The 22,911-nt window shown below is 31.9% G+C and overlaps 8 protein-coding genes across 8 annotated transcripts; 3 read left to right on the top strand and 5 right to left on the bottom strand.

The window, feature by feature from the left end:
* Positions 1–16: 16 nt before the first annotated feature.
* Positions 17–9,251, bottom strand: ASCRUDRAFT_73863 (RasGAP domain-containing protein). Its single transcript, XM_020192463.1, has one exon. It carries the CDS (start codon positions 9,004–9,006, stop codon positions 202–204), a length of 8,805 nt encoding a protein of 2,934 aa, XP_020050491.1. The 5' UTR covers positions 9,007–9,251; the 3' UTR covers positions 17–201.
* A 3,368-nt stretch (positions 9,252–12,619) lies between these two features.
* APD1 (Apd1p) lies at positions 12,620–13,489 on the top strand (the record flags this gene model as incomplete). The annotated part of the gene is made up of 1 exon (XM_020189580.1): positions 12,620–13,489. A coding segment is annotated over one exon (870 nt), but the record flags the coding sequence as incomplete, so codon positions are not given.
* A 342-nt stretch (positions 13,490–13,831) lies between these two features.
* Positions 13,832–14,477, top strand: ASCRUDRAFT_11533 (uncharacterized protein). The gene has a single exon (XM_020188815.1). The coding sequence runs from the start codon at positions 13,921–13,923 to the stop codon at positions 14,329–14,331; it is 411 nt and encodes a 136-aa protein (XP_020050489.1). The 5' UTR covers positions 13,832–13,920; the 3' UTR covers positions 14,332–14,477.
* A 9-nt stretch (positions 14,478–14,486) lies between these two features.
* MRPS9 (mitochondrial 37S ribosomal protein uS9m) lies at positions 14,487–15,685 on the bottom strand. Its single transcript, XM_020192462.1, has one exon. The coding sequence runs from the start codon at positions 15,666–15,668 to the stop codon at positions 14,586–14,588; it is 1,083 nt and encodes a 360-aa protein (XP_020050488.1). The 5' UTR covers positions 15,669–15,685; the 3' UTR covers positions 14,487–14,585.
* A 180-nt stretch (positions 15,686–15,865) lies between these two features.
* Positions 15,866–17,175, top strand: AIM45 (Aim45p). The gene has a single exon (XM_020192461.1). The coding sequence runs from the start codon at positions 15,952–15,954 to the stop codon at positions 17,020–17,022; it is 1,071 nt and encodes a 356-aa protein (XP_020050487.1). The 5' UTR covers positions 15,866–15,951; the 3' UTR covers positions 17,023–17,175.
* A 473-nt stretch (positions 17,176–17,648) lies between these two features.
* Positions 17,649–18,371, bottom strand: BSD2 (Bsd2p; the record flags this gene model as incomplete). The annotated part of the gene is made up of 2 exons (XM_020190092.1): positions 17,649–17,940; positions 18,010–18,371. Coding segments are annotated over 2 exons (654 nt in total), but the record flags the coding sequence as incomplete, so codon positions are not given.
* Positions 18,372–19,473: 1,102 nt separating this feature from the next.
* Positions 19,474–20,367, bottom strand: CTP1 (Ctp1p; the record flags this gene model as incomplete). The annotated part of the gene is made up of 1 exon (XM_020190215.1): positions 19,474–20,367. One exon carries the CDS (start codon positions 20,365–20,367, stop codon positions 19,474–19,476), a length of 894 nt encoding a protein of 297 aa, XP_020050485.1.
* Positions 20,368–20,756: 389 nt separating this feature from the next.
* On the bottom strand, positions 20,757–22,585 carry ASCRUDRAFT_53592 (MFS general substrate transporter). The gene has a single exon (XM_020191125.1). The coding sequence runs from the start codon at positions 22,443–22,445 to the stop codon at positions 20,829–20,831; it is 1,617 nt and encodes a 538-aa protein (XP_020050484.1). The 5' UTR covers positions 22,446–22,585; the 3' UTR covers positions 20,757–20,828.
* Positions 22,586–22,911: the final 326 nt, after the last annotated feature.

Genomic DNA, 22,911 nt, shown 5'->3' with positions numbered 1-22,911 from the left:
AAAAGCAAGTAATATGTCTACTGTTTTTATATTGTTCTTTTTTTGGAAAAATACAAAAAATGAAATCAAAAAACCTTAGTTTTCAAAATTAAAACAAAAATAATTATATCACACAATCTAAAAAAACCGAATTGAAAATTAACCAAAATAAATAAAAATATATTTTGTGAGAAAATATTTCATATAGTTAAGCGAGATCAACTATTCCATTCCTGCAAAAGATTTGCTTATTTTCTTGAGCATGAATGAAAGCTCTTCCATTCCAACCATATCGTTATCTCCACTTTTCGCATCAACTGGCAGGTTGACCAAGAGTTCTTCTTTAGAAAATCTATAGTTTTTGATTCCAGAAAGATTATTATTAATTAGTAATTCCTCTGCAGCCCGAACTTTTTCTGGCAATTCTTTAACGTCAAGTTTTAGCAGTACCATCTTGACTATATCATAAACAATTGTCAAATTCTCTAATGAGCTGCTTTTGGCAATGATTCTTCGAATGGTTGGTCGGATTATTGAATAAAATGAAAAAAGAATGTCTATATTTTCCTGACAAATAAATCTGATCAAAAGTAAATATTTCAATTTTGAAGAATCATCCATTAAATTTGAAATGAAATAATAACTTGCTAGAATTAAAGAAACTATTGGCTGACTTTTTCCCGTTAATATATAATCTATAAGTACTTTGGGAATATCGATATTGTCATGCAATCTGATTACTTTTGATGAGTCTAGGCCTGCTTCACCCACTATAGTCAGTAGCTCGGAGTTTTCATTTAAAATAAATATCAAAAGTAAATATGAAACTGCATTGGAATCAAATGTATTTATTTTGTGGGTTTTAGCATAATCAATTGTAGCTTTACATCTTATTTGGAAGAAATTTTTCAAGAATAAGATTGCCAAATGTTTTGTTTTCTGGTAAGTTAAACCTTTTGTAATTAAAAATATTATTATTGAATCGAATTGTCTTTCGTCAAATAATATGTCATAAAGCTCTTCAAAGTTTTGAATTTCTGGTTCAAGAAAACTTCTTGTTTCGAAAAGGGTTAAAATGAAATTTTCCGACTGGAAAATATTATTTCTTTTCATTGCTTCAAGAGTTCCTGACACAAGTTGAAGTGCAGCTTGATATATTTCCACATTATCAACGAGGGCTAAACTTGTAGCAACCCAGAATAAATGTTTAATGTAGGGAGATCCAGAAGCAAGACCATCAACAAATTTGGATAATGAGTGGATAGCACACACATTGCTTGTAGCAAATTGAACAGGAGAAGATAGTGTGCTTGATGTTTTGGAAAAAACGTCAATGGTTCTGATTACTAAAAAGTCACTAGCACTAGTTTTATTGAGATAACCCAATACTAATAGAGCTCTTGGTTGCAACAAAACATTTTCAGTAAAAGCCAAATCGACGATGTAAGAATTCCATTTTATTTTCCATGTTTTTTTGTTTGTTTCATCGACCATATTCATTACTCTAATAAGATAATCGACAAATAATTCTAGTCCAGGAAACTTTGTTACAACTAAAGAACCATCATCAGTATTAGCTTCAAGTTTAGCATTAAATAAACCAAATAGCATTTTGGATTTCTCTCCTGTAATATTTCCAATAACATCTTGGATAGAATCAATATGGGACTTTGCCAAATCTGACTTTTCTAAAATCCCATGTAATATATTCATAATCAAACTGTGCAATGATTTTCTGAGCTCCAAAGAACCTATGTTAATCAAAACACTGGCAATAAAAAATATATCGGGCAAAAACATCTCTATATACGACAAGGCATCAAAGAAAAGATAGACAGATATTTTTATCAATACCGTAACTTCTATCCAGCTTGTTTGAGTTGCAATCGAATTTATTTGATAAGGGGGAATTTTTTTTATTTTATCCTTTAGACGAGAAATTACCAATGAACATATTTCATTTGTAGGAGTGGAGCTTATTAAAGATATGACTGAAGGCCAATATTCTCCTTCAGCTTCAAAATCAATTGCTGTTGCAATAACCTCGTCAACTAAGATGCTTGCCAATCTATCTTCCAAAACCAATTTAGACCAAACGTTAACATTGAAACTAACCAAATTGGTTTCATTATTGCCAATAGATATTTTAACAAACTCTCTAATTAATTCAGCCGCTTTATCAGGACCATCTTCGTCCCCATTTGCAAAAACATGAGAATAAATGTTTTTTATCCAGGGAGAAACATACAAAATGCAATGTATTTTATGTATTTCAGATGACCTATATGCATCAAAGAATCCTTTTATAAATTGATAAGTAATGTTTGGAAAGGAAGATGCAATGGAATTTGAAATAGAAGATACAAATGAGCTGTGGTCTTTAGGAAAGGCTAACTCAATTCCTGAAGAAACTCTCCTTTTATTCTCCAACTCTAGACTTTTAAAGATAGCTCCTAACAGATTGTAACACTCGGAACGAACATCTTGAGAATCAGAAACAAGACCCAAGAAATTTATATTTAAAATTTCTCCAAGGTAATCTAAAATAGATTTGCTTCTTTCAGTATTTATTTTTTCTTTCATTGCCCTAGCCTTAGCAAAATATATGCTTCTGACTATTTCTAATTTTTTAGGGGATGAGAAAACATATTTCTTTCCATTTCGTTCGTTAATTATTGTGAATTCATTGGGAGAATCTGTATTATTTGACAAAATAGTTGATGACAAATCAGATATATGGTTCACATCTATTACTCGAATACCCTTCATTGCACCTCCAACTTTAATTCTTTGAGGACGATTAATGCCAAATTGCAAGTATTCAGTTCCAACTTTTATAGTTATAGGAACAAATTTGTTTTCGCTTTCTTGGTATATTAAAATTTCACTAAAAGAAATTCTTGGATCTGAAATTATTTTTTTGCCATAATTAGTTAAACCAAGAGAGGCTAATAAATGTGGATCGTCAAATAAAGATAAAAAGATATAACGAACTTTGAAAGGATTGAGGAATTTATTCGTTCCCCTATTTTTTATATTTGTTGACACATCAAGTAACGCTGCTCTAGAGAGGTTATAATAAAATACACCTGCACAGTTTTTGCACATAATATCTGGAGAAAAGCTCTCAACAGTGTCAAAGTTTATCTTCTCTAAGCTGGGATCAAATTGAGTGTAATCACAGAATATATAATATTTATTATGCCAAAACTTGCTTAATGTTTGAAAAAAACGAAACAAAGCAATTTCACCATTGATTTGCAGCTTTTGAAAATAATAATAAGTGAATATAATAATTGGAGTTCCATCTCTTGATATGCTTTCGTAAATAAATGGGATATTGTAAGCAGCTGTTAAATCGCAAGAAGCATATTTGTTCATAAAATCACATAATGCACTGCAACTCTCATCATTTTTGATATTATCGGGAATAGGGCTGTTGCTAATTTTCCTAGGCTGACCAAAAGAACCAAGTTTAGCATCAGCATTTTGGAACACCCTAATATTTTCTAGTGAAAAGTTTTGCAGCATTGCTGAAGGATACGAGAAAAAATTTATTCTAATATCAACCCAGTGATCATAAATGAAGCTATGCAAATAATCAATTTCTTTATCATTTATTTCTATATTTTCAGGAGACTGTAAATTATATTTGATATCATAAGTGATTGTTCTGAGAAAAGAAAATATTTTATCACTTAATTTGTACAACTCTTCCATCTTGGAACTAAGTAATGGCCATTTGAGTAATGCTAATGATCTATTAGCAATATTTTGTAACACTTTTGCCAATTGGATAAAAGATCTCTTAGCTTTCATATCATATTTAGCTGGAGTTAGACTATGAGTTTCGGGACTAACGATTGATGGACAAAAAAATCGTAAAAATATAAAAGACCCTACTCCAATCAACTGAGTATTGGCTTCAAATTTTTCATGAGATGTCTCTTCAATTATTGAGCAAATCAGCATAAAATCAGCAGGAACTAAGTGAACTGAATTAACAATTGTATCCACCAAATCATTCAAGTAAATCATAAATTTTGTGAGATTTTCCTGGGAATTTGGATCATCAATAGACAATTTTTCAACTTCAAAATAGTCACCATTATAGATCAAACGATTTAACAACGGCTTTAATATTGTTTTTAAATATTTTTTTCCATCATCTTTGGCAAAATTAGAAAGCATTCTAGTTGCCACACTATTTCTTCTTAAAATATCTGTAATTCTAGGTGATTTCAATATCTCATTTTTGATGAGTGAATTTATCAACTCGATGCCCTTTCCTTTTGATTCCCAAATGTGCAACATGGATGAAGCTAAGAGATCAACCTCAACTGGTGGACAGGAATTTGCCATAGCAGTTTCAATACCAGTTATAGAAAAAACGAGTTCTAAAGTTTCTTGACGAATATATTTTTGGTCGATTTTAGTTAATTCCTTAAGTTCTTCCATAATATTAGTGAAAACTTTGAGAAATGCTAATCTTATTCTTGAGTTATCGTGGAAACCTAAAGGCAATGCCATTTCAAGGCCAGCATCAACATTGTATTTCAATAAATTTGTCAAGGAAATAATGGTGTTATCCAAAATATTGCCAAACTTATGTTTATATGATGAAAACAGTTCTGAATTAAACTTATTATTTTTAGTTGAGTTGAATTTTTCCAAAACTCTTAAAAACAAACTGAAATAGTTGCCAAAAACAATTTTTTTTGATCTTTGGTATTCATCTTCATTTTGAGCTTGAGGTGTCGATAGGATTAAACCATCCAGCAAAATAGCAATTGCTTTTATTGATTGAGAAGCTAAATCGATATTCATATAAACAAGTTCTCTTTGTTTTCTTAGTTGAGATTCATCACTTTTTGTTTTTGTGCCAGAAGGTTTAGAGCCTTCTTGATAAAAAATAGATCTTTCAAAGATTTGAGAGCAAGATTTAAGTAGAATGTTTTTCAATTTGATACCACCTTTCAAAAGAAGAGGAACTTGAGAAAGATAAACCGTTTGAATAATATTATAGAATTTAATTTGAACTTTTAAAGCTGCTATATTATCTGATGGGTAATCTAATAATAAAGAAATTAAATTGCAGAGAACAGTTAAAACCTTTAAGGAAGTTTGAAACATTAAGGATTCATCTTTGGTACTCAATAATGATTCCAATACATAACAAACTTGATCGATAGTTGTTAAATCATTATCATCAAGGGTGGGTTTATTGTGTAGTTGTTTTATAAGCAAAGCCAATTGATCATTAATTAATCTGGACGCTAAGGGATGTATTTCATTAGAAAGCACATCCTTCGAAGCCTCTCTAATCAATAAATCAGACGAACCCAAAGATTCAACTTGTTTAGAGATAAAATTTTCAACCAGAGAAATAACGTTCTCAAAATCTTTGCCTCTTTTATGATCAGCCTTTAACATAATACCACAAGTCGAAGCTAAAAATCCCGAATAATTTCTCTGTTCAGTCAAACTTTGACCACTTGTTTGATTATTTAATAGATTTAGCCATCTATCATAAATAAAATTCCAGCTATCAACTAAAGATTGTTCATGTACCTCTACATGAGCTAATAAATTTCTTACTCTTTTTTGTAAAGCAACTAGCCCAGTAATAACATAACTATCATCAGAAATTGATTTGTAAAATTTGAAATTGCTATCAGTCACTAATTTAGAAGAATCTGGATCTAAAATGTTTAATTCATTTAACATTGAATCAATTCCTCTTTTAGTAAGATTAAAAGTTTGAAGTTGTGGAGAGCATAAACAAATGTAAAAACATTTTTGTAATTGATAATACATTTTATCACAGAAGGTATAGATATTTTGATAAATTTGATTTTTTTTAGCTTGATCATCATTATTGCTCAATTTATCAATTAATTCTAATAGATCAACTTTTTCAATAAATTTCCTTCTTGAATTTAATAAAAGAATAATAATAGATAAGATATCATACACCTTTTTATCGGATAGTCTATATTTTAATAACATTTCTGCCAATGAAATAATAACATAATTACTAGCTAAAAGCCCAAAATAAATTTGATTCTTATTGGCATCGCTTCCAGTGGATAATTTCAAAGTGCTAGCAAAAAAACAGATTGCAGATTCAATTAATTTAGTATCGTCATCAATTAAAGCATTAACAACACAAGATAAGTATTCTTTAATGTTTCTGAAAAAGTCTATAAGCTCATCATCTTTAATAATTGGTTTTAATTGTATTGAGGTTTGAAGTAACGATTGATCTTTACTACCAAATAGATATAAATTTGGACAATATATGAAGATATCAAAGGCTGTGGCTAGAATATCTCTTGAGATATATTTTGGATCATTTAGTTTTCTTTGGTGTTCTGCTGCTTTTAATTTTACTATTGTTTTATAAGTGCTTAAATTAAAATCTACATTGGAAGAATCTGAAATTTGAGAGGTATCATAGTTGGAAGAACTATCAGGATTGTTTAATAGAACATTGCTTGAAATTGGCATCAACTTGTTACTATTTGGTGGGTTAAGTTCGCTACTACCAGAGGAGGAACTTTGACGATGATTAAAAGTCTGGGAATTGCTGTTGTTATTGTTAGATTTGATGCTGCTGCCAATATTATTGTGGTTATTATTATTATTATTTGTAACAAAGCCCATAATTGAATTCTTTTGCTGAACATAGGAAGAACTGTTTTTATCTTTGAACTTAAATCTTGAAGTCTTTGAGGGTTTATTTTGTTTCATGAGTTTCTTTTGAGATTTTTGTTGTGGATAATAAACAGAGGTATTTGAAGAGGTTTGAATGGGAATTAAAGAGGACAAATTTGTATTAGAAGGGGTTTTGCTATATTTTTTATTGATCAATGGCTGAGATAAGGATTGGGGTTGAGGTTGAGGTAGAGGTTGGTTTTGGTTTAATAAAGTTGAATTTGAGCCTAAAGAGGATAAACTCAAATTATTATTTTTAAAAGCTGGATTTTTGTTACTGAGATTTAAATTATTTAAAGAGATTGAATCATCATCAGGGAAGGAGGTTGCTTGAATTGTTTCGGTTACTTTTAACATCTGGTCTCTTAATTGGGAACTGATCAGACTAACAAATCTTTTAAAAGTATTGTCTAATTTTGGAAAGTAAGTCAAAGTTTTCAAACCAAGTAGAATAATTTTGATTGAATGGAGAGTTGAATTTGGGTCACTTAGGGATTGTGTGATGGTTAAAATCAAATGATTTGGGTTTAAAATTGAAGTAGTACAAAAGAAATTGACTCTTAGAGGATCCAAGCAAAGATTGAGTAAAGGAGGCTGATCATCTTTAATTTTTAAAAAGTTTTCGACTAAGGATAGATAATTTGAGGAAAATTTAACTATTGGATTTTCAGGCTGAAGAAATTGAATTGAGGAAGCGATGAAGAAGATTGAGATCAAGCTTGATGATGCGTCAAGTTGAGAATTTAGCTCATTTTGATTATAGGAAGAAGAAGAGGAAGAAGAGGAAGAAGGTGAAGATAATAGAGAGTTTTGAGAAGAAGTGAAAGTGGAAGTGGAAGTGGAAGCAGAAGCAATTAGAGATTGTAAGAATCTTTGTTTTCTATTTATTCTAGTTGAGTTTGATTTATTTTTATTTAAATTTGATAGGAAATAATCAAAAGTGGAAGGCGATAAGGTTAAAAGGATACTTAAAAAAGAGCCAGAGTAATTAAACGTTGGGTAAAGGTACTCAAATAATTTTTCAGCTTCTTGGGAGAGGTTTAAATTATTCAAAGAAGAAGAGGAGGAAGTTGCAGTAGTATTTGAAGTTGTGGAGCAAGCATCAGATTGAGGAATTGTTGATATAGAAAGATTGATTGAAGAGCTATTTGGGGGGTTAATTGGGGGATTAATTGAAGATATATATTCGTCTGGTTTTGAGAAAATCCAGTATTTAATTGAGTTTATGAAAAAGGATAAAATGAAATGTTGGTTATTGATTTTTTTGATTATTATTAATAGGTCCCAAATTTTTTTGAAATAGTCCTTTATTAGGGTTGGGTTTAAGTAGATATAATTGAGGGCGTCAAAGTATTTATAGAGAGATTGGTCTATTAGAGAGATGTTGTTATTATTAGTATCGTTATCATGACTTAGAGTGACGATTTTGTTAATTAGATATGTTGAGAATTCTAGAGGGTTTGAAGCCGAAAGGAATCTAATTATGGCAGAGCAATTGACGTCGATGATTCGAATTAGATGTTTGAATTTATGGTTTGTGAAGTTTGAGACTTGGTTGTTAATGATGTTTAGGAAGGAGTTGTTGTTCAAGTTATTTGTCGAAGTGGGGGAGGAGTAGATTGAGATTAGTTCGTTATTGACAGTGAGAGAGGATTTTAGCTGAACTAGGGTATCAAGAGTCTTTGATATTAGAGATGAGTCTAAAGTGAAGAGGTTTTCATTTGAGGCATAGGAGATTGAAGGATATAGGAAGTTGAAATAGTTTATATTAAGGATGTCATTCTCTAGGTAGTTATTTTTATTTTTGAACAAGTAGGTGCCGAAATCAATTGAGTTTTTAGAATCAGGATTTACAGAAGAATAATTAAAATTGAAGGGAATATTATTTATGTTATTATTATTATTATTATTAGTAGTAGTAGTAGTAGTAGTAGTATTGGATGAAGATTGAGAAGAGGCCCAATTTTTTTCAATTGCAATAGATAGAATCTTTAGAATGATTAGGATTGAATTCAATTGATCTATATTTTTCTTTTCAATTGGCAAATAGTTGTCGAAATTGTTTAAATCATTTAAAAGTTGAACTGAGCTCGTAATCAAAGGAATTAAAACAGAGTTATTGATTGACATTTCGATTAGGGTGTCTCTTGATTTGATGAAAAATGGGTCATTTTCAATTTCATCGATTGAGTATTTTTTAGAGCCATTAATTAAAGTTTTCAATCTAATCAAGAAAAAGGTTATAGCAGAGGTTTCAAGATTGGAGTAAATTTCGTCGTTATCGTCAAGACCATTTTGAAGAAAGACCATTTTGAAACAATAATAAAAAAAGAAATACAAATAAATATGAGTATGGTTTTAATTATCAAGAGAAGTATACATAGATGTATATATGGCGTATTAAAGAGAAGCAAAGAAATCGAGGATGGTTTGCAGTATTTGGCTAGCAGTTGAATAAAGGAAAGAATATAAGGATGGTTGGAAGTCAAAAAAAAGCAGATTGCACAAAAAAAAGAAGAAAAAAGAAAGCAAAAAAAAATGGAACAAAAGAGAAGAAGTGGAGAAAAGTGGACTATATAAAGCATACAACAAAACGAGGACAATTTATATGATTTACAGGTACAGAAAGGTAGCAAAAAGAATTGAAGCTTGAAAGGCAATTAGAGCTGAGGATGGTAGCAGATAAAGAAGTTATGTAAAGTGGTTCTTGGAGGTCTTGCTTTGGAGCATTAATTAGCGTTGAATTGGTGTTTAATCAGTGAGATTAGTGTTTAGTGATTTGGTGTGTTGGTGATTTGGAGTATAAGTGCTTTAGTACCCAGCTTTGGTACCCAGCTTTAGTACCACCGCTGTTACACCATCTCGTTATCGCTCCAGCACAACGGTCTGCTAGTAGCAACGTACGTGTGCACACAGGCGCAGGTGCCGCAGCCCGCGGGGAACGGCTCTGGTGCGCGCGTGGTCTTGCCCACACAAGTGGGACACCATGCACGCTGGCAGCCATCCAGTATGGCACAGGCCCCTCGCAACCACAACACGCGTGGGACTCCTGTCATCGCAGCCTTGCATGATAACGCGTTACTGCGGCACCGTGTGCATTCAGCGCTGCGGGTCTGGGTCAGTTCAGATCTGGTTTTTGAGTTGTTCTTTGTGTCCCTTCCACCGTTTACCGTTTCTGAGCCGTTGGGGTTACCCTGGGCCTGTGTTTCCAGCTATCGCCAGCTCCAGTTTATGCTGTTTTTGTTCTGTTCAGTCTCTCGTTCAACATCAGCCTAGAATAGCTGCTGCTGTATTTTCTGCTGTCTTTATTTATCCAATTTTTCTTATATCCCAATATAAACCCAAGACGTCCTATTTCGTTTTATCGTGCCTTTTACTTGCCCTATTTGTTCCCGGTTAGTTAACTTGCTCCTCTGTGTCCACTCTATAACCTAGAACAGTTTTTACCAACTTGCAATAGCTCATGTTCATGTTATTATCAACTATTCAAGACATGTAACGCCTTTTATGGAACGCTGTCAACATTGAAAATTCACTTTATCATTTTATCGCTTTTTCACCATTTACTTTTTTACGTTCTCACAATTCATAATTTTTGGAATTTTGCAAGTTTACAAATATACAATTGCCATAGTAAATTTAGTAACAGGTATCCATTGGCCATGGGCCATGGCCATTTCCATTTTCACATCTATTGTAATTACGCTAATCAACAAATATTAATATTATTGTTATTCTCCGTTAATATTCCCTTAGTCTTTTATTATCTTACAAGGAAAACCTATTATATTCACTGATAATTTCAAGATAATCTCTTATACTTACTCTTTCTCTCTTTCTTTCTACTCTTCACTACTTCATTCTGCTATATTTTATTGTTTAAAAGCCAAGCACCCACGTGGTGATTCTCTACAAATAAAACAATTTCTGCGTTTTCCTTCATATGCCAACTGTGTCTCCCTTTACAAAATAGTACATCGCGTGTGCTGTTCTCAAACATACCAACATTCGCTTCCAATATACTATTTAAACTGTCTTTAAACTTTACTGTTATCCAATCAATACCACTCTCAGTTATTCAATTCTCTTAATTCAATTTGCCAGGTACTACTATTACTATTTCATTAAAAGAAAGCATAATATTTTAGAATTAAAGGTTACAAAAAAGTTATCTTGAACCTTTTATCCATTATTTTTATTCTTTCAATTGCTAAAAATTTATCTTTGGATTTGAATTGAAATTACATAATTGGATTTCAAAACACTGCTTATCCAAACTCAATCTGCCGCTTTTCTTCTATAACCTTAAACTTCAAATTTTAACATTTATTTTGACAATTTCACTGAATTTTATTCTTTAATTTTATTTAAATAAAATTCTTTCTAATAAAAAACATAATTAAATAATTAAATAATTGAATATACATTCGTTTATTAATTTCACAAATTGATTGAATAGTCCACATTTTGTTATTTCCTGCTTTTATTATTTATTTATTTATTTATTTTTTCACTTGTTTACTTTATTATTTACTTTAGTATTTACATTACAATTAATGATGTTATCATCTTAATATCTTGTTTCTTCTTACACTGTACATTTTCATTTAATTTTTTCTTGTTTTTTTTGTATTTTTATTTAACTTGTAATATAAAAGTATAATCCCTTATTTCTCTTTTAATCTTATTCTAATCTTATTTGAATTGTTTTCTAATCTTATTCAAATCCTTTCCTATTCCTATCCTAATCTTATTTTTATTTGCTGCTCTCTAGATTCAAAATGAGGTTTCACTCCATTAAAATGGGTCACATTTTGCAATGCACTTCACTGCAATATTCAGTACTTCACGGTAAGTACATACGTAAATAAGTATTCTCATGCATTCACGCATAATATACATTAAATCCGCAAATCTGGATATTACATTGTTTTTTGTTTGCTTGTTTTTTCTATTTTTTTTATTTTTTTTCATTTTCCAAAATTTTTGCATTACTAATCTAGCATTGCTTTTTTAGGTAATAACCACCCCATTTCGATCTCTCCCATCACTTATCATCTGTTTAGCTCAGCAATTAAATATACCCTCACCCTCATTTGTCAATTTTTCTCATCTCGAAATATTTGCCTACCAGTTTGATTCCACACATTACTCAGTCTTGATGAAAATCATTCAGAATCATGAATCGTCTTACTTTATTATATGCAATCACATATAAGAGGTGTGTTTTATCTAATTGAGACCAACCACCCTTCTTCACTTTAATTCTCCAATTTCTCTCGGTTCTCTGAAACAAAGTCGGCGTGTCTGAGATTCGAACCAATGACAGTCTCCTCTAAACCATAAAAAGACGCACAAATTACACAAAACGCACTCATTTTCTTTGTGTTTTTTCCGCTCGTGGCTCTTTTCCCCCTTCGAGCAATTCTCCTAATCTCCGACTATTGCCTGTTCCGGACGTACTTCCTAATCTCCGTATGATAAGCTTTCTCTCCAGTTCTTTTTTTCTCATTTTTTTTCAGCTTTTTCAGCTTTTTCGGCGTTTTTTCCAGCTTTCTTTTGTTCTTTTGCTTTAATTTCCTTTTCTATAAATATTAATTCAATTCCCATTCTTTTTTCCATTTATTTCCTTTAATTTAATTCTCATTTAAATTTTTAATTCCTTGTTTTTTTTCTTTTCTTGATTCTCTTTTTCTTATTTTAATTTTTTTTTAATTTTTCTTCATTACTTGACTGTTATTGTGTTCTATATTATACCTTATATTTTCCCCTATCCACTCATTCCAACCCTCATAAAATGTCTGGCTTATTCAATTTAGTATCAAGATATGCTCCATTTAATCTCAACAAATCTGTCTTAAACACCGACACTAATCAAATTAATCAGAAAAATCAACAAATTAATGAAATCCAAAATGTAGACTCAAATTGTTCATCCTGTGGTACTTGCACCACTAAATTTCCCGATAGCGTCATGAAAAAAATTAATTTCAATTCAACTCAAGGGTTTCAAAAGAAAAACGATACTGTATTACATATAATCATAGCAACAAACCAATCCGATTGGGATCACGACCCTTTTTTAAACGTCAGCCCATTATCTCCCAATTCACATTCCTCAAACATTGTTAAATTAGTCAAATCATGGTGTGACAACTCTGATAATTCCTCCAAAATTAATGGCAAAATTAAATGCTCAGTATCTGATATCCCCTTTGACGACCTTGACCAAGACTCATATGAAAAGAAATCAACAAATATCCTAATACTACCCTTTTTCATTTGGGTCAAAAAGATTCATATATCAAATTGCACCCAAATCTTAAATTTAATCCTCGATAATTATCTCAATTATATCAATGATCTTAACACAAACTCGAATTTAAATAAAATCAACTTAACCAATCTTATTCAAAATTTAAATTCAAATTATAATTTCGGTAAGTCTGAAATTCAATTATCAAATAACCGTTCTTATATTTTTCTTTGCTCTCACAAAACTAGAGATAAAAGATGTGGTATAACTGCCCCAATTATTAAAAAAGAAATCAACTTATACTTGAAAGAATTGGATCTCTATAGATCTTCCAACGATGATAGACCTGGAGGTATCAACGTTTATTACGTTAATCATGTTGGTGGCCATAAATTTGCTGCTAATATGCTTATATTTAATAAAACCGGTGAAATCATTTGGTTAGGTAAATTGATTCCCAAAAATGTTAGACCAGTTATCGATCAATCTGTATTAAATGGCAAAATATTTCCTGAATTTCTAAGATCAGCAACAAAATGCAAATCTTTGAATATTGATTGGTAATATATCTCTAGTAATGATCTTATTCTATTGCTTTATTATATCTTCATATACTATACTATTTCATAAACTCTTTTATATTCCTATCCTATTCCTATTGTAGCTTTATTATATCTTTATATCCTCTTCTTACCTCTATATAATATCTTATACTATCTAGATCTTCATTTGCCTCCATCTTCCTCATATATCTTCAGCTACGAAACCAATGTCTTAGAATAAATTTTATTTTAAACTTCCATCCTTCGATTTGCGGAAATACCGAATCATTTTGTCCCAATTGGACTTTATTCCACTCGCCAAACAACCGAATCTTCTCGTTATAACCAACATCGAGAAAAAAATAAACAAGATAAATATAAATCAACTCTTCTATATCACCGAAACCATACCAATAACTCAGAACTATGATAAAAATACAACCAATTTCAAAGTTAAACCCGTCTCTATTAAATAACTTTTGCCCTTGCAAAACTCATTTCAATCTCTTTTCTTCGTTATCAATCTCTTTATCAAAATCTAATGACAATAAACGTCGTCTTAAAAATGTTCCATCTTTCGAGGAATTCCTAGTAAATAAAGAAATTAAAGATTTATATAAAAAGATAATTAGAATAATTTACAAAAAAATCCCTACCAACTTAAAAAATGGGTTAATTGAATATACAAAAAGTGAATTTAGAGTGCCAATTGGCGGTAATATAAATGATAAATCTGAAATATTATACAACAGAAAATACGCTTTGACCATTGGTAAAAGAGAATTTAAAAAAATATCTTCTCAATTTGGTATTAATCTTGATAATTACAAAAATTAAAACGAATAATTGTGCTTATATACAAGAACTCCTTTTATTATTTTTATTTATAATTAATTTTACAGGCAAAATATGGAATAATAATAAAAAAGTAATGAACCATGATAAAAAAAAAGAAAAGAAAACAAGAAGAAAATTAAAAAATTTTTTAAAAAAAAAACAACAACAACAAAACAAGAAAAAAAAACAATTCAAAAAAAAAAACAATTGAATTTTAATTATTATTATTGATAATAATATAATATTGAATTTCTCTAACGTTTAACCCAAGTTGGTGCTTTTCTTGCTTTAAGTTTACCTGGTTTCTTTCTTTCAACTATTCTTGCATCTCTTGTAACACATTTAGCCTTTCTTAATCTAGCTTTTAATAAAGGATTATGAATAATTAAAGCCTTGGTAATGGCAAGTTTTATGGCATCAGCTTGTCCAGTTTGCCCACCACCATAAGCTATAACCCAAATATTATAATCTTTTTGTGCATTGACAACTTCTAATGGATAAACTACAGACGCTTTGTGGAATAATTTAGGGAAATAAGTATTCAATGATTGCCCATTAACCATGATCTTACCAGCTTCACCATCACGAGTTCTAACAACATAAGCCTTTGCAGATGAAGATTTTCTTCTACCTATAGCAACAGCAGCAGCAAATTCATTTAAAGGTTTTAACAATGATTTCTTTGGTAAAAGCTTTGAATCGGATTTTTTTTCAAATTGTTTTAAATTGTTAATCAATTCTTGTGTTTTTAAGTTATCATCAATCGAATTTAATCTATGTAATAATAAATTTAATTGTAAAAATTGACGATCTGTTAATCTTGTATCACCACCAATTAAAACATAATCTTTCCTTTCTAACCACTTGACCGGCTTTCTTTCTTTTGCTCTAGGTAAATTGCAGTATTTTCTCTGTAATGCAGTTAAAATCTCCATATTATTTTCATGTAAAGGATTTTGCGAATAAAAAGTTTTCAAAGTTGGAACGACTTTCAATAATCCGTTGTCTTCACTCGACTCCAGAGACTGCTGCTGTCTTCTTCTGTTATCTCTACGAATAGGAGGAGTGATTGTCCAAGACAACAAAGAGTTCTTCACCTCGTAATTAGGCACAGGATTTAACGAAAGAGAGAGGTCGTCATTGATGATGCTGGTGCTGGTGTTGGCAGTCAAGGATTTCTTTCGAAATGAGCTGTATAGGCTTGCATTGGCATCGAAATCGAGATCAAAATCATCCACCTCCTGTCTAGCAGTAGCAAAACTAGAAAATCCACATCGAAAAGAAGCTCTGTTCAACGTTCTAAGAGCAACACCTCCCACTGGTCTGATCATCATCATCGTGTGCTCCAAATTTGTCACCAACTTCTCCAAATCCTTTTCTCGCTTTTTCAACCATTCAAAACACAGCTGAAAAACACATCCGGTAAATCAGATGACATACACGTGATATTCATACTTCCGACAGATTCCGAGGGTCAGCGATGCGAATCGAAAAATTAAGCGCTGGGGGTGGATTTTTGGAGTTTTTTCGTTTTGTTCACCAAAATCAGTAGATTCAGCAAATTCCATTAAAGACGGCTGTCTAGATTTGTACCTCTCTAATATATACTCATAAGCTGCCATGTTCAAAGTTTCAGCCAGAGCTTTTCCCAGAAGAAGCCCAATCTTTTCTTCGAAATGTTTTGCTTCAACTCTAACTCTTATTGAGACCAATGGGTCAAAAATATCTCCTGCTTCATTGTCCACTCTTAATGCTGCCTCTAAGTTAAACCAGCCAATAACTTGTTTAGTTCTTGGTTCTGATGCCAAAAAAATATCTGAAAGTGAGTTCAAAAATTTAGAATTAAGTTCATCAAATTTAAAAATCTCTAAAATTCTTTATAATGAAAATTCAAATTTTGATCATTTATTAGCTGAAAACATTTCCAATATTTTAACAAATTTGATTAATGATTCTAAAAATGATATCACTCATTTTTTCGCTAATAGTTCATCAATCGGTAAAAATATTATTCCAAGAGTCGCTGCTTTATTGGATGTTCAACCAATTTCTGATATTATTAATATAAAGGATTCAAAGACTTTTATCAGGCCAATTTATGCTGGAAATGCTATAGCAACCGTTGAATCAAGCGATAAGTTAATCTTATCAACAATTCGATCTTCTGCTTTTTCTCAAATCTCATCAGATTCATCAATTAATAATTCCATTGTTATTGAGGAGTTGCCAATAAATGATTCCGATATCACTAGTAATAATGATAACAAGATTACTTGGGTATCTGAATCACTAACTAAATCTGAAAGACCCGATTTAAGTTCTGCAAAGGTTGTTGTATCTGGAGGTAGAGGTTTGAAATCAAAAGAAAACTTTGATAAATTAATCGATCCATTAGCAAAGGCTCTTAATGCAGCTGTGGGTGCATCGAGAGCAGCCGTTGATGCTGGTTTTGTTGATAATTCTTTACAAGTTGGTCAAACAGGTAAAGTTATTGCCCCAGATTTGTATTTTGCTATTGGTATTTCGGGTGCGATCCAACACTTGGCTGGTATGAAAGATTCTAAAACTATTGTTGCAATAAATAAATTAGAAGATGAGCCAATTTATAAAATTGCTGATTATGGATTAGTAGGTGATTTATTTGAAATTTTGCCTGAATTGACTGAAAAAATTAGTGCTTTAAAGAAATGAGCTAATTTTAAGATAAAACTAATTGCATATTTGAAAATAGGCATTTTTTTTTCTTTCTGTTTAATTGGTAACTGAAATATTCTCCTTATAAATACGATATTCTGAACAAACTTTTCTATTCCTATTCTATAAAAATTTACTATACGATAAAACAATTATAACATAAATCATTATGTAATCTATATTAAAAACGTGAAAAATATTATAAAAATATTGTAAAAATATTATAAAAATAATATAAAATACTAAAAAATTGACAAAACTTGAAAAAAAAATTAATACACCTGAAAAGTAAAAGGGAAATAAATCAGTAAATTAAGATCAAGATCAAAAATCAAAATTAATAAGAGTAAGATTAAGAGTAAAATAAAAGTAAAATGGGTAAATGAAACATAAAAGTAAACATTTAAAAAGAAATGAAATTAAAGGTAGTTAATATTGATATGATAGGTAAAAAATAATGAGTGACTTTAGTGCTGTGCAAAGAGAGATTAAGAGAGGAAAAAAAATACAACAAATTATATGACAGAAAATATGATAAGAATTATAAATGAAAGATATAAGATTTTTAAAGGGACTTTAATGGTATTTATAAATTATTTTTTTTTTTCATTGTTATATTTTACTTATACAACATTACTTGGAGCCTGTAAAATTACTCTCTCCATTTGTCTTGCTCTATGGTAGTCAATTAAACTTTTGAATATTATGAATAAACCAACGGCTATTACACCATAAGCAAAAATAGTTGAGTCGGCGCCATCTATATCGTCAGCATTGGAGGAGTTTGTATCATCGGTACCTTGACTAAAAGTGTCATCTAAATTTGAATGATAATTGTTTATATTGCCATTAAGGGTGTTATCACTAGTGACATCGAAATTGTTTGGATTATTTGGTTCAAATTTTGAATCGGAACTAATTGAACCATCGTTACTATCGACGTGATTTTTATTAGAAGAAGAATAAGATTCTGTGAACCAAAACAAATTATCTCTGTAATAGTCAGGAATTAAATAGTAACCATAGGATATGAAAGTTATACCCAAACCAGCTCTTGAACCTTGTTTTGCGGCGTGTGAAGTGTGTAAGAGGTAAGTTAATAAAAAACCCAAGAATTGGAAAGCAGAAGAAACCATGAGATTCCAGAGAAAATTGATGAAATTTCCTACAGGTAAACCATCAACAAAGACTTCATCGCCATAGGGAGATAAGACAGTTGATTCCCAATAGGGAGGAGCTTGATCAGCAGCGGCTTCTTCATATGATGGAGGAATATCGTCGTTTTCTTCAGGTTCTATTGTGGGTTTGGCCATTAAATTGGAAAAGACACCGTCGTTGTTAACACCAGCACCATAAATGAAGTTTGAAGAAGAGGCGCTAAACCTATTGGGAAAGAGTTTAACTAGTAATTTCTTTAGGGGGGATCTTGAGAATGGATGAGGAGCTGATTGAAGCTGGGTGGTTTGAGAGGATTGGTTAGCTGATTGGATGTTGCTGTTTAATTCTTGTTGTTCTCTGGGATGTATTGAAGGTTGTGAAGAAGAGGTTATGTCATTTGAGGCATTGTTGAGAATTGATGAAAATTGGTGTTGTTGAGCACCCTCGGAAAAGACAGCTTCTTCTTGATTATTTAGATCGCCAGGCTGATTGACTAATCTATCATCAATGCTGTTGTTGTTGAGGTTGAGATTTTTTGAGCTGTCGTTTAGATTGCTGTTAGGAGAATTGCTGTTAGAAGATGTAGAATAGAAATCTATATTTTCATCATCAGACTCAGAATCAGAATCAGAATCAGAATCATTGTAATCATTGTCTAGACGATTGTAGCCATTTTTCTTAATAAAATTTTTCTTCTTTTTAGAGAAAGAGGAGAATAGTGGGTTCTTGTCAAAGGAATCGTTGATTTCGCTGTGATTAGTGTTGGAGGTGGATCCATCGATACTAATAATACCGCCATCGTTGTTGTCAGTGTCGTGATGGTCCTTTGAACTGTGGTCATTGTTTTTGCTCAATATCAAGTTTTCATCAGAACTATCCAAGTCCTGAAGCAATATATCGTTGTTAAGAGCAGTCAAGTGGGAGTTTTTGTTTTCGTTTGAAGATAGCTGGGAAACGAGGCGAGTTGCGCAATGTTAGTAAAAAAGGGTCCGTTTGAAGGCAGAAAACAAGGGAAGTGGGACAGGAGCAATACATACTTTCTGGTAGCCAGGCATTGTGGAGGAAGTTGTAGAGGCAGAGGAAGGAGTTCTGGAGACAGCTGAAGAATATAAAAGAGAAAAGAGGCAGAGATGGTGATGGAGAGGAAGATGGTGGAATGTTTCTCGTGGAGACGTCTTTCTGTCGTTTCCGCGAACAGCCTCCGGGCGGAGCGGCGTCGGGGGCGTTGTTCGCGACGGCTGTTCGCTAAGGAAGCTACGAGAAGTGGAAGAAGTGGAAGAAGAAACGCTTTTAGCCCATGAGAACGATCATCTTCTCGTAGATGGTGAACACAATACCGCCGCTGAAGATCAACCTGCCCAACCTGGGAGTGGCTCCTCTCCAGAAGGTGAGCATTCCCTCCTGCTTGAAGATCTTAACAAAGCAGTTGAAGGTGCTGCTGTACAACTTGTCTGCTCCTAACGCCTGCATTCTGGTCTTGACTGTGTCGATGGGCATTGTTGTGTACACTGTGATGATTCCTGCCAAAGCTCCAATGCCAAACGTCAATGAGCTCGACAATGGTTCAGCAGGATTCAACCCATAGAAGTTCTGTGCCATGGTCTTCAACGAGTTGTACGATCCCAATCTCACTGCCTGGTTAGCACCTTGTCTCATGGTTACTGGCAAAATGCCTGAGTATATTCCTTTCAATCCCAAGTCCTTGACCAAGTTGTAAGACCCACGAACGATCCCATTTTGATACTTGGGGAATTTGGCCTGTTTGTCGTCGATCAATCCAGTCTTAATGGCTTCAAATGGTGTGACTGCAACAACACTCTCCAACAATCCGGCGCCTAGTCCTGCTAAAACACCTCTGGGTCCTGAAAGCTTTCCATCCTTATCTGCCAACAACCTCTTAATACTATCAAATCCCAAAAATCTAACACTGGCCTTCACTGTGTTTCCAACGACAAACGCTGGACATCCAACGTATAAAGCTCCAATGCTCTGAGTTTTACCCACGTTATAAATCAATTTCAACGGATTTCTTGATACAGTGGACGATTTATCAATCAATTGTAATCGCGTCTTCGCAAATTCAAATGGATATGTAACCGTTCCTTCAACTGCTCCTGCAACTCCTCCAGCAATGAAGGATTTGAAAGGATCTGGTTTTTTAGCTCCCTTCTCTTTACTACTCATCTTGATTCACGCTTTATAATAATCTATTTTTTTTTACCAACAATTAAAATCAATAATGCACGTTTGACAGTATTCAATTGAGAACCTTTTTTTTTTTCTATTCTTATTGTTTTCTTTCAATGATTATCTTTCAATGATTTAATGGAATTAAATCAAAAAAGAAAAAAAAATAAAGGAAGGAAGAAAGAAAAAACTTCACTTTTTTATTCTTATCTTGTTATAAAAAATTTAGATCTCATTTGAAAATTATCGATTTCATTCTCCGGATTACCTCATTTTATATCCGCGATCTATCCTTTTCACATACTGTTTTTCGTAATTTAGACTCTGCCCAAATTGATTTCGCCCAAATTATTCTTTTCCTTTTTTTTTCACTTAATTATTTTATAATTTATCGTCTTATATTCAACTATTTATTATTAACTAAATAATATAATTCGTTTGCCCCTTATAAACACCTCTTATTCTCGTTTGCTACGCAATCGTTGTCCATATATTACGTCGCAATAAAAACAAATATTCCCAATAACACACAATCCACTCATCATTGTAAAACATCCTCCCACTCCCAATTTATCTATAATGCTACTCAATCCTGCAACAAATCCTGCTGCCATCAAACATCTTGTAAGATTGATACTCGATGCTGATGACGATATAGACTCAGGAAATAAATCAACCAATAATGTAGTAGAACTCGATATTGGTGATATAGAGCTAAAACTACCAAAAAACGTACTTATTAAAACTATCGATATATGCTTCTTACTCCCAATAGTCCATCCATAAATCAAAAAACTAACACATCCAATTAACCCAAATACCCATAGTATCCCCAACCTAGCTTTGAATAAATCAAACTCCTTTTTTTCCCCATTATTTCCACTCTTTTCATCTTCAAGATATCGTTTTTTGCAACGTTTATAATAAATATCTAATAATCGCCCACTGGCAATTGAGCCACTTAATCCACCTATTCCCGATGGCAAAAAACATATCCCAATCTTTAATGTAGAATATCCATATTTTGATGATAATAGATTACTTATCGATGTTAACATCATAGACCAAGTAGCAAAAATAATCGATGCAGAAAATAAAAATAATGAAATCTCTGGCAAGATAATAATAGAAAATGGCGAGCTCAATTTTTTTATCGTTGACACATTCTCTTTATCATCAATTTCTAGTGTCTCGATATCATTTGTTAGCCTTTTTTTCATTCTAGGCATAGCCCAAATTGGACTAAAATTAATTAATCTTTTACTTGGTATTGATCCATTTCCAACTATTGTTCTCTTTGTCTCTGGCAAAAACAAAAAACTTAAAATTGTTGTCAATCCACATCCAATTGATAAAAACCAAAAAACTGCTCTCCATCCAAACCTCGAACTAATTAACCCTCCAATTAATGCACCAGTCGCTTGTCCAATTAATGAAATACCTGTGGTTAACCCAATAAATCCACCTCTATTCGCTTTCGTAGTAATATCTCCAACTATTCCAGCACAAATAGCAATAACTGGCGCAATTCCAGTAGCTTGAAAACATCGGAAAAATAACATTAATCCATAATTATTTGATAATGCAATGCCAACATTAGCCCCAATATATAATAATGAACAAACTAATATAGCTGGTTTTCTGCCATAAAGATCGGCAAATGGTGCAATTATCGATGGAGCAATACCTTGGAATATAAAATATACAACCACAGATATATTTGCTATCTTTTCTGATATACCGAATGTCTCTTGGACTTTGGGTAATGAGGGATAATAGATTGGTGCAGCAATTGCAGACCAAAATCCTGACATCGAACAAAGAATGATTATGAAATATTTGAATTTAGTTGTGAAAATTGTATGGGGAAATATTTCATTAATATCTTCATTGATACTGCCATTCGGATTTTTCTTGAATTTTGGTTCAAAGTTATTATCTATCGTTGCAGTTTTCTCATTTTTATCTTTCAATTCATTGAAGTTTTGATTTTTATTTTGATCAATATCTTTATCTGATAACTTTGTTATAGCCGTAGCAATATCTGTAGTGTTATTTGTGTTTAATTCTATCATTATTTTACACTAGTCTACCATTCTATTATTATAATGCTTTTTCGTGCAAAAAAATAATAGTAAGAAAGCATAAAGATATGCCTATACGCAGTCTGTCTTTTGTTTATTTATACTTGAAGCAAAATAAGATTGGAAGTCAGGATCTTTAAATGTTTATTTCCACCACTTTTGTTGACATAATTTCAGTCTTTTAGTTTTTTAATCTTCTAATATGACATACTTTGTCCCAGTTTTTATCAGGAAAAAAAACGGAACACGGCATCAAGATGGAGACGGACAAATAAACATCCGACTCTTTATGTCTATCTCTTTTTGTTTTCATTTCTTGGCAGGGTCTTTACATTCATCGCAAAAAAGAGCGCAATTGATGTTGGCATATATAATCTGTTGTTATTATGAAAAATACAAAAGAAATCAAATAATAGTGACCAGAATTGCTAGAAATACAATTAAACGCGGAACTAAT

This window comes from Ascoidea rubescens (genome assembly GCF_001661345.1).
Source record: "Ascoidea rubescens DSM 1968 unplaced genomic scaffold ASCRUscaffold_1, whole genome shotgun sequence".
Classification (NCBI taxonomy): domain Eukaryota; kingdom Fungi; phylum Ascomycota; class Saccharomycetes; order Ascoideales; family Ascoideaceae; genus Ascoidea; species Ascoidea rubescens.
The sequence above is the reverse complement of the archived record's forward strand: the minus strand, read 5'-3'. Positions and strand labels throughout refer to the sequence as shown.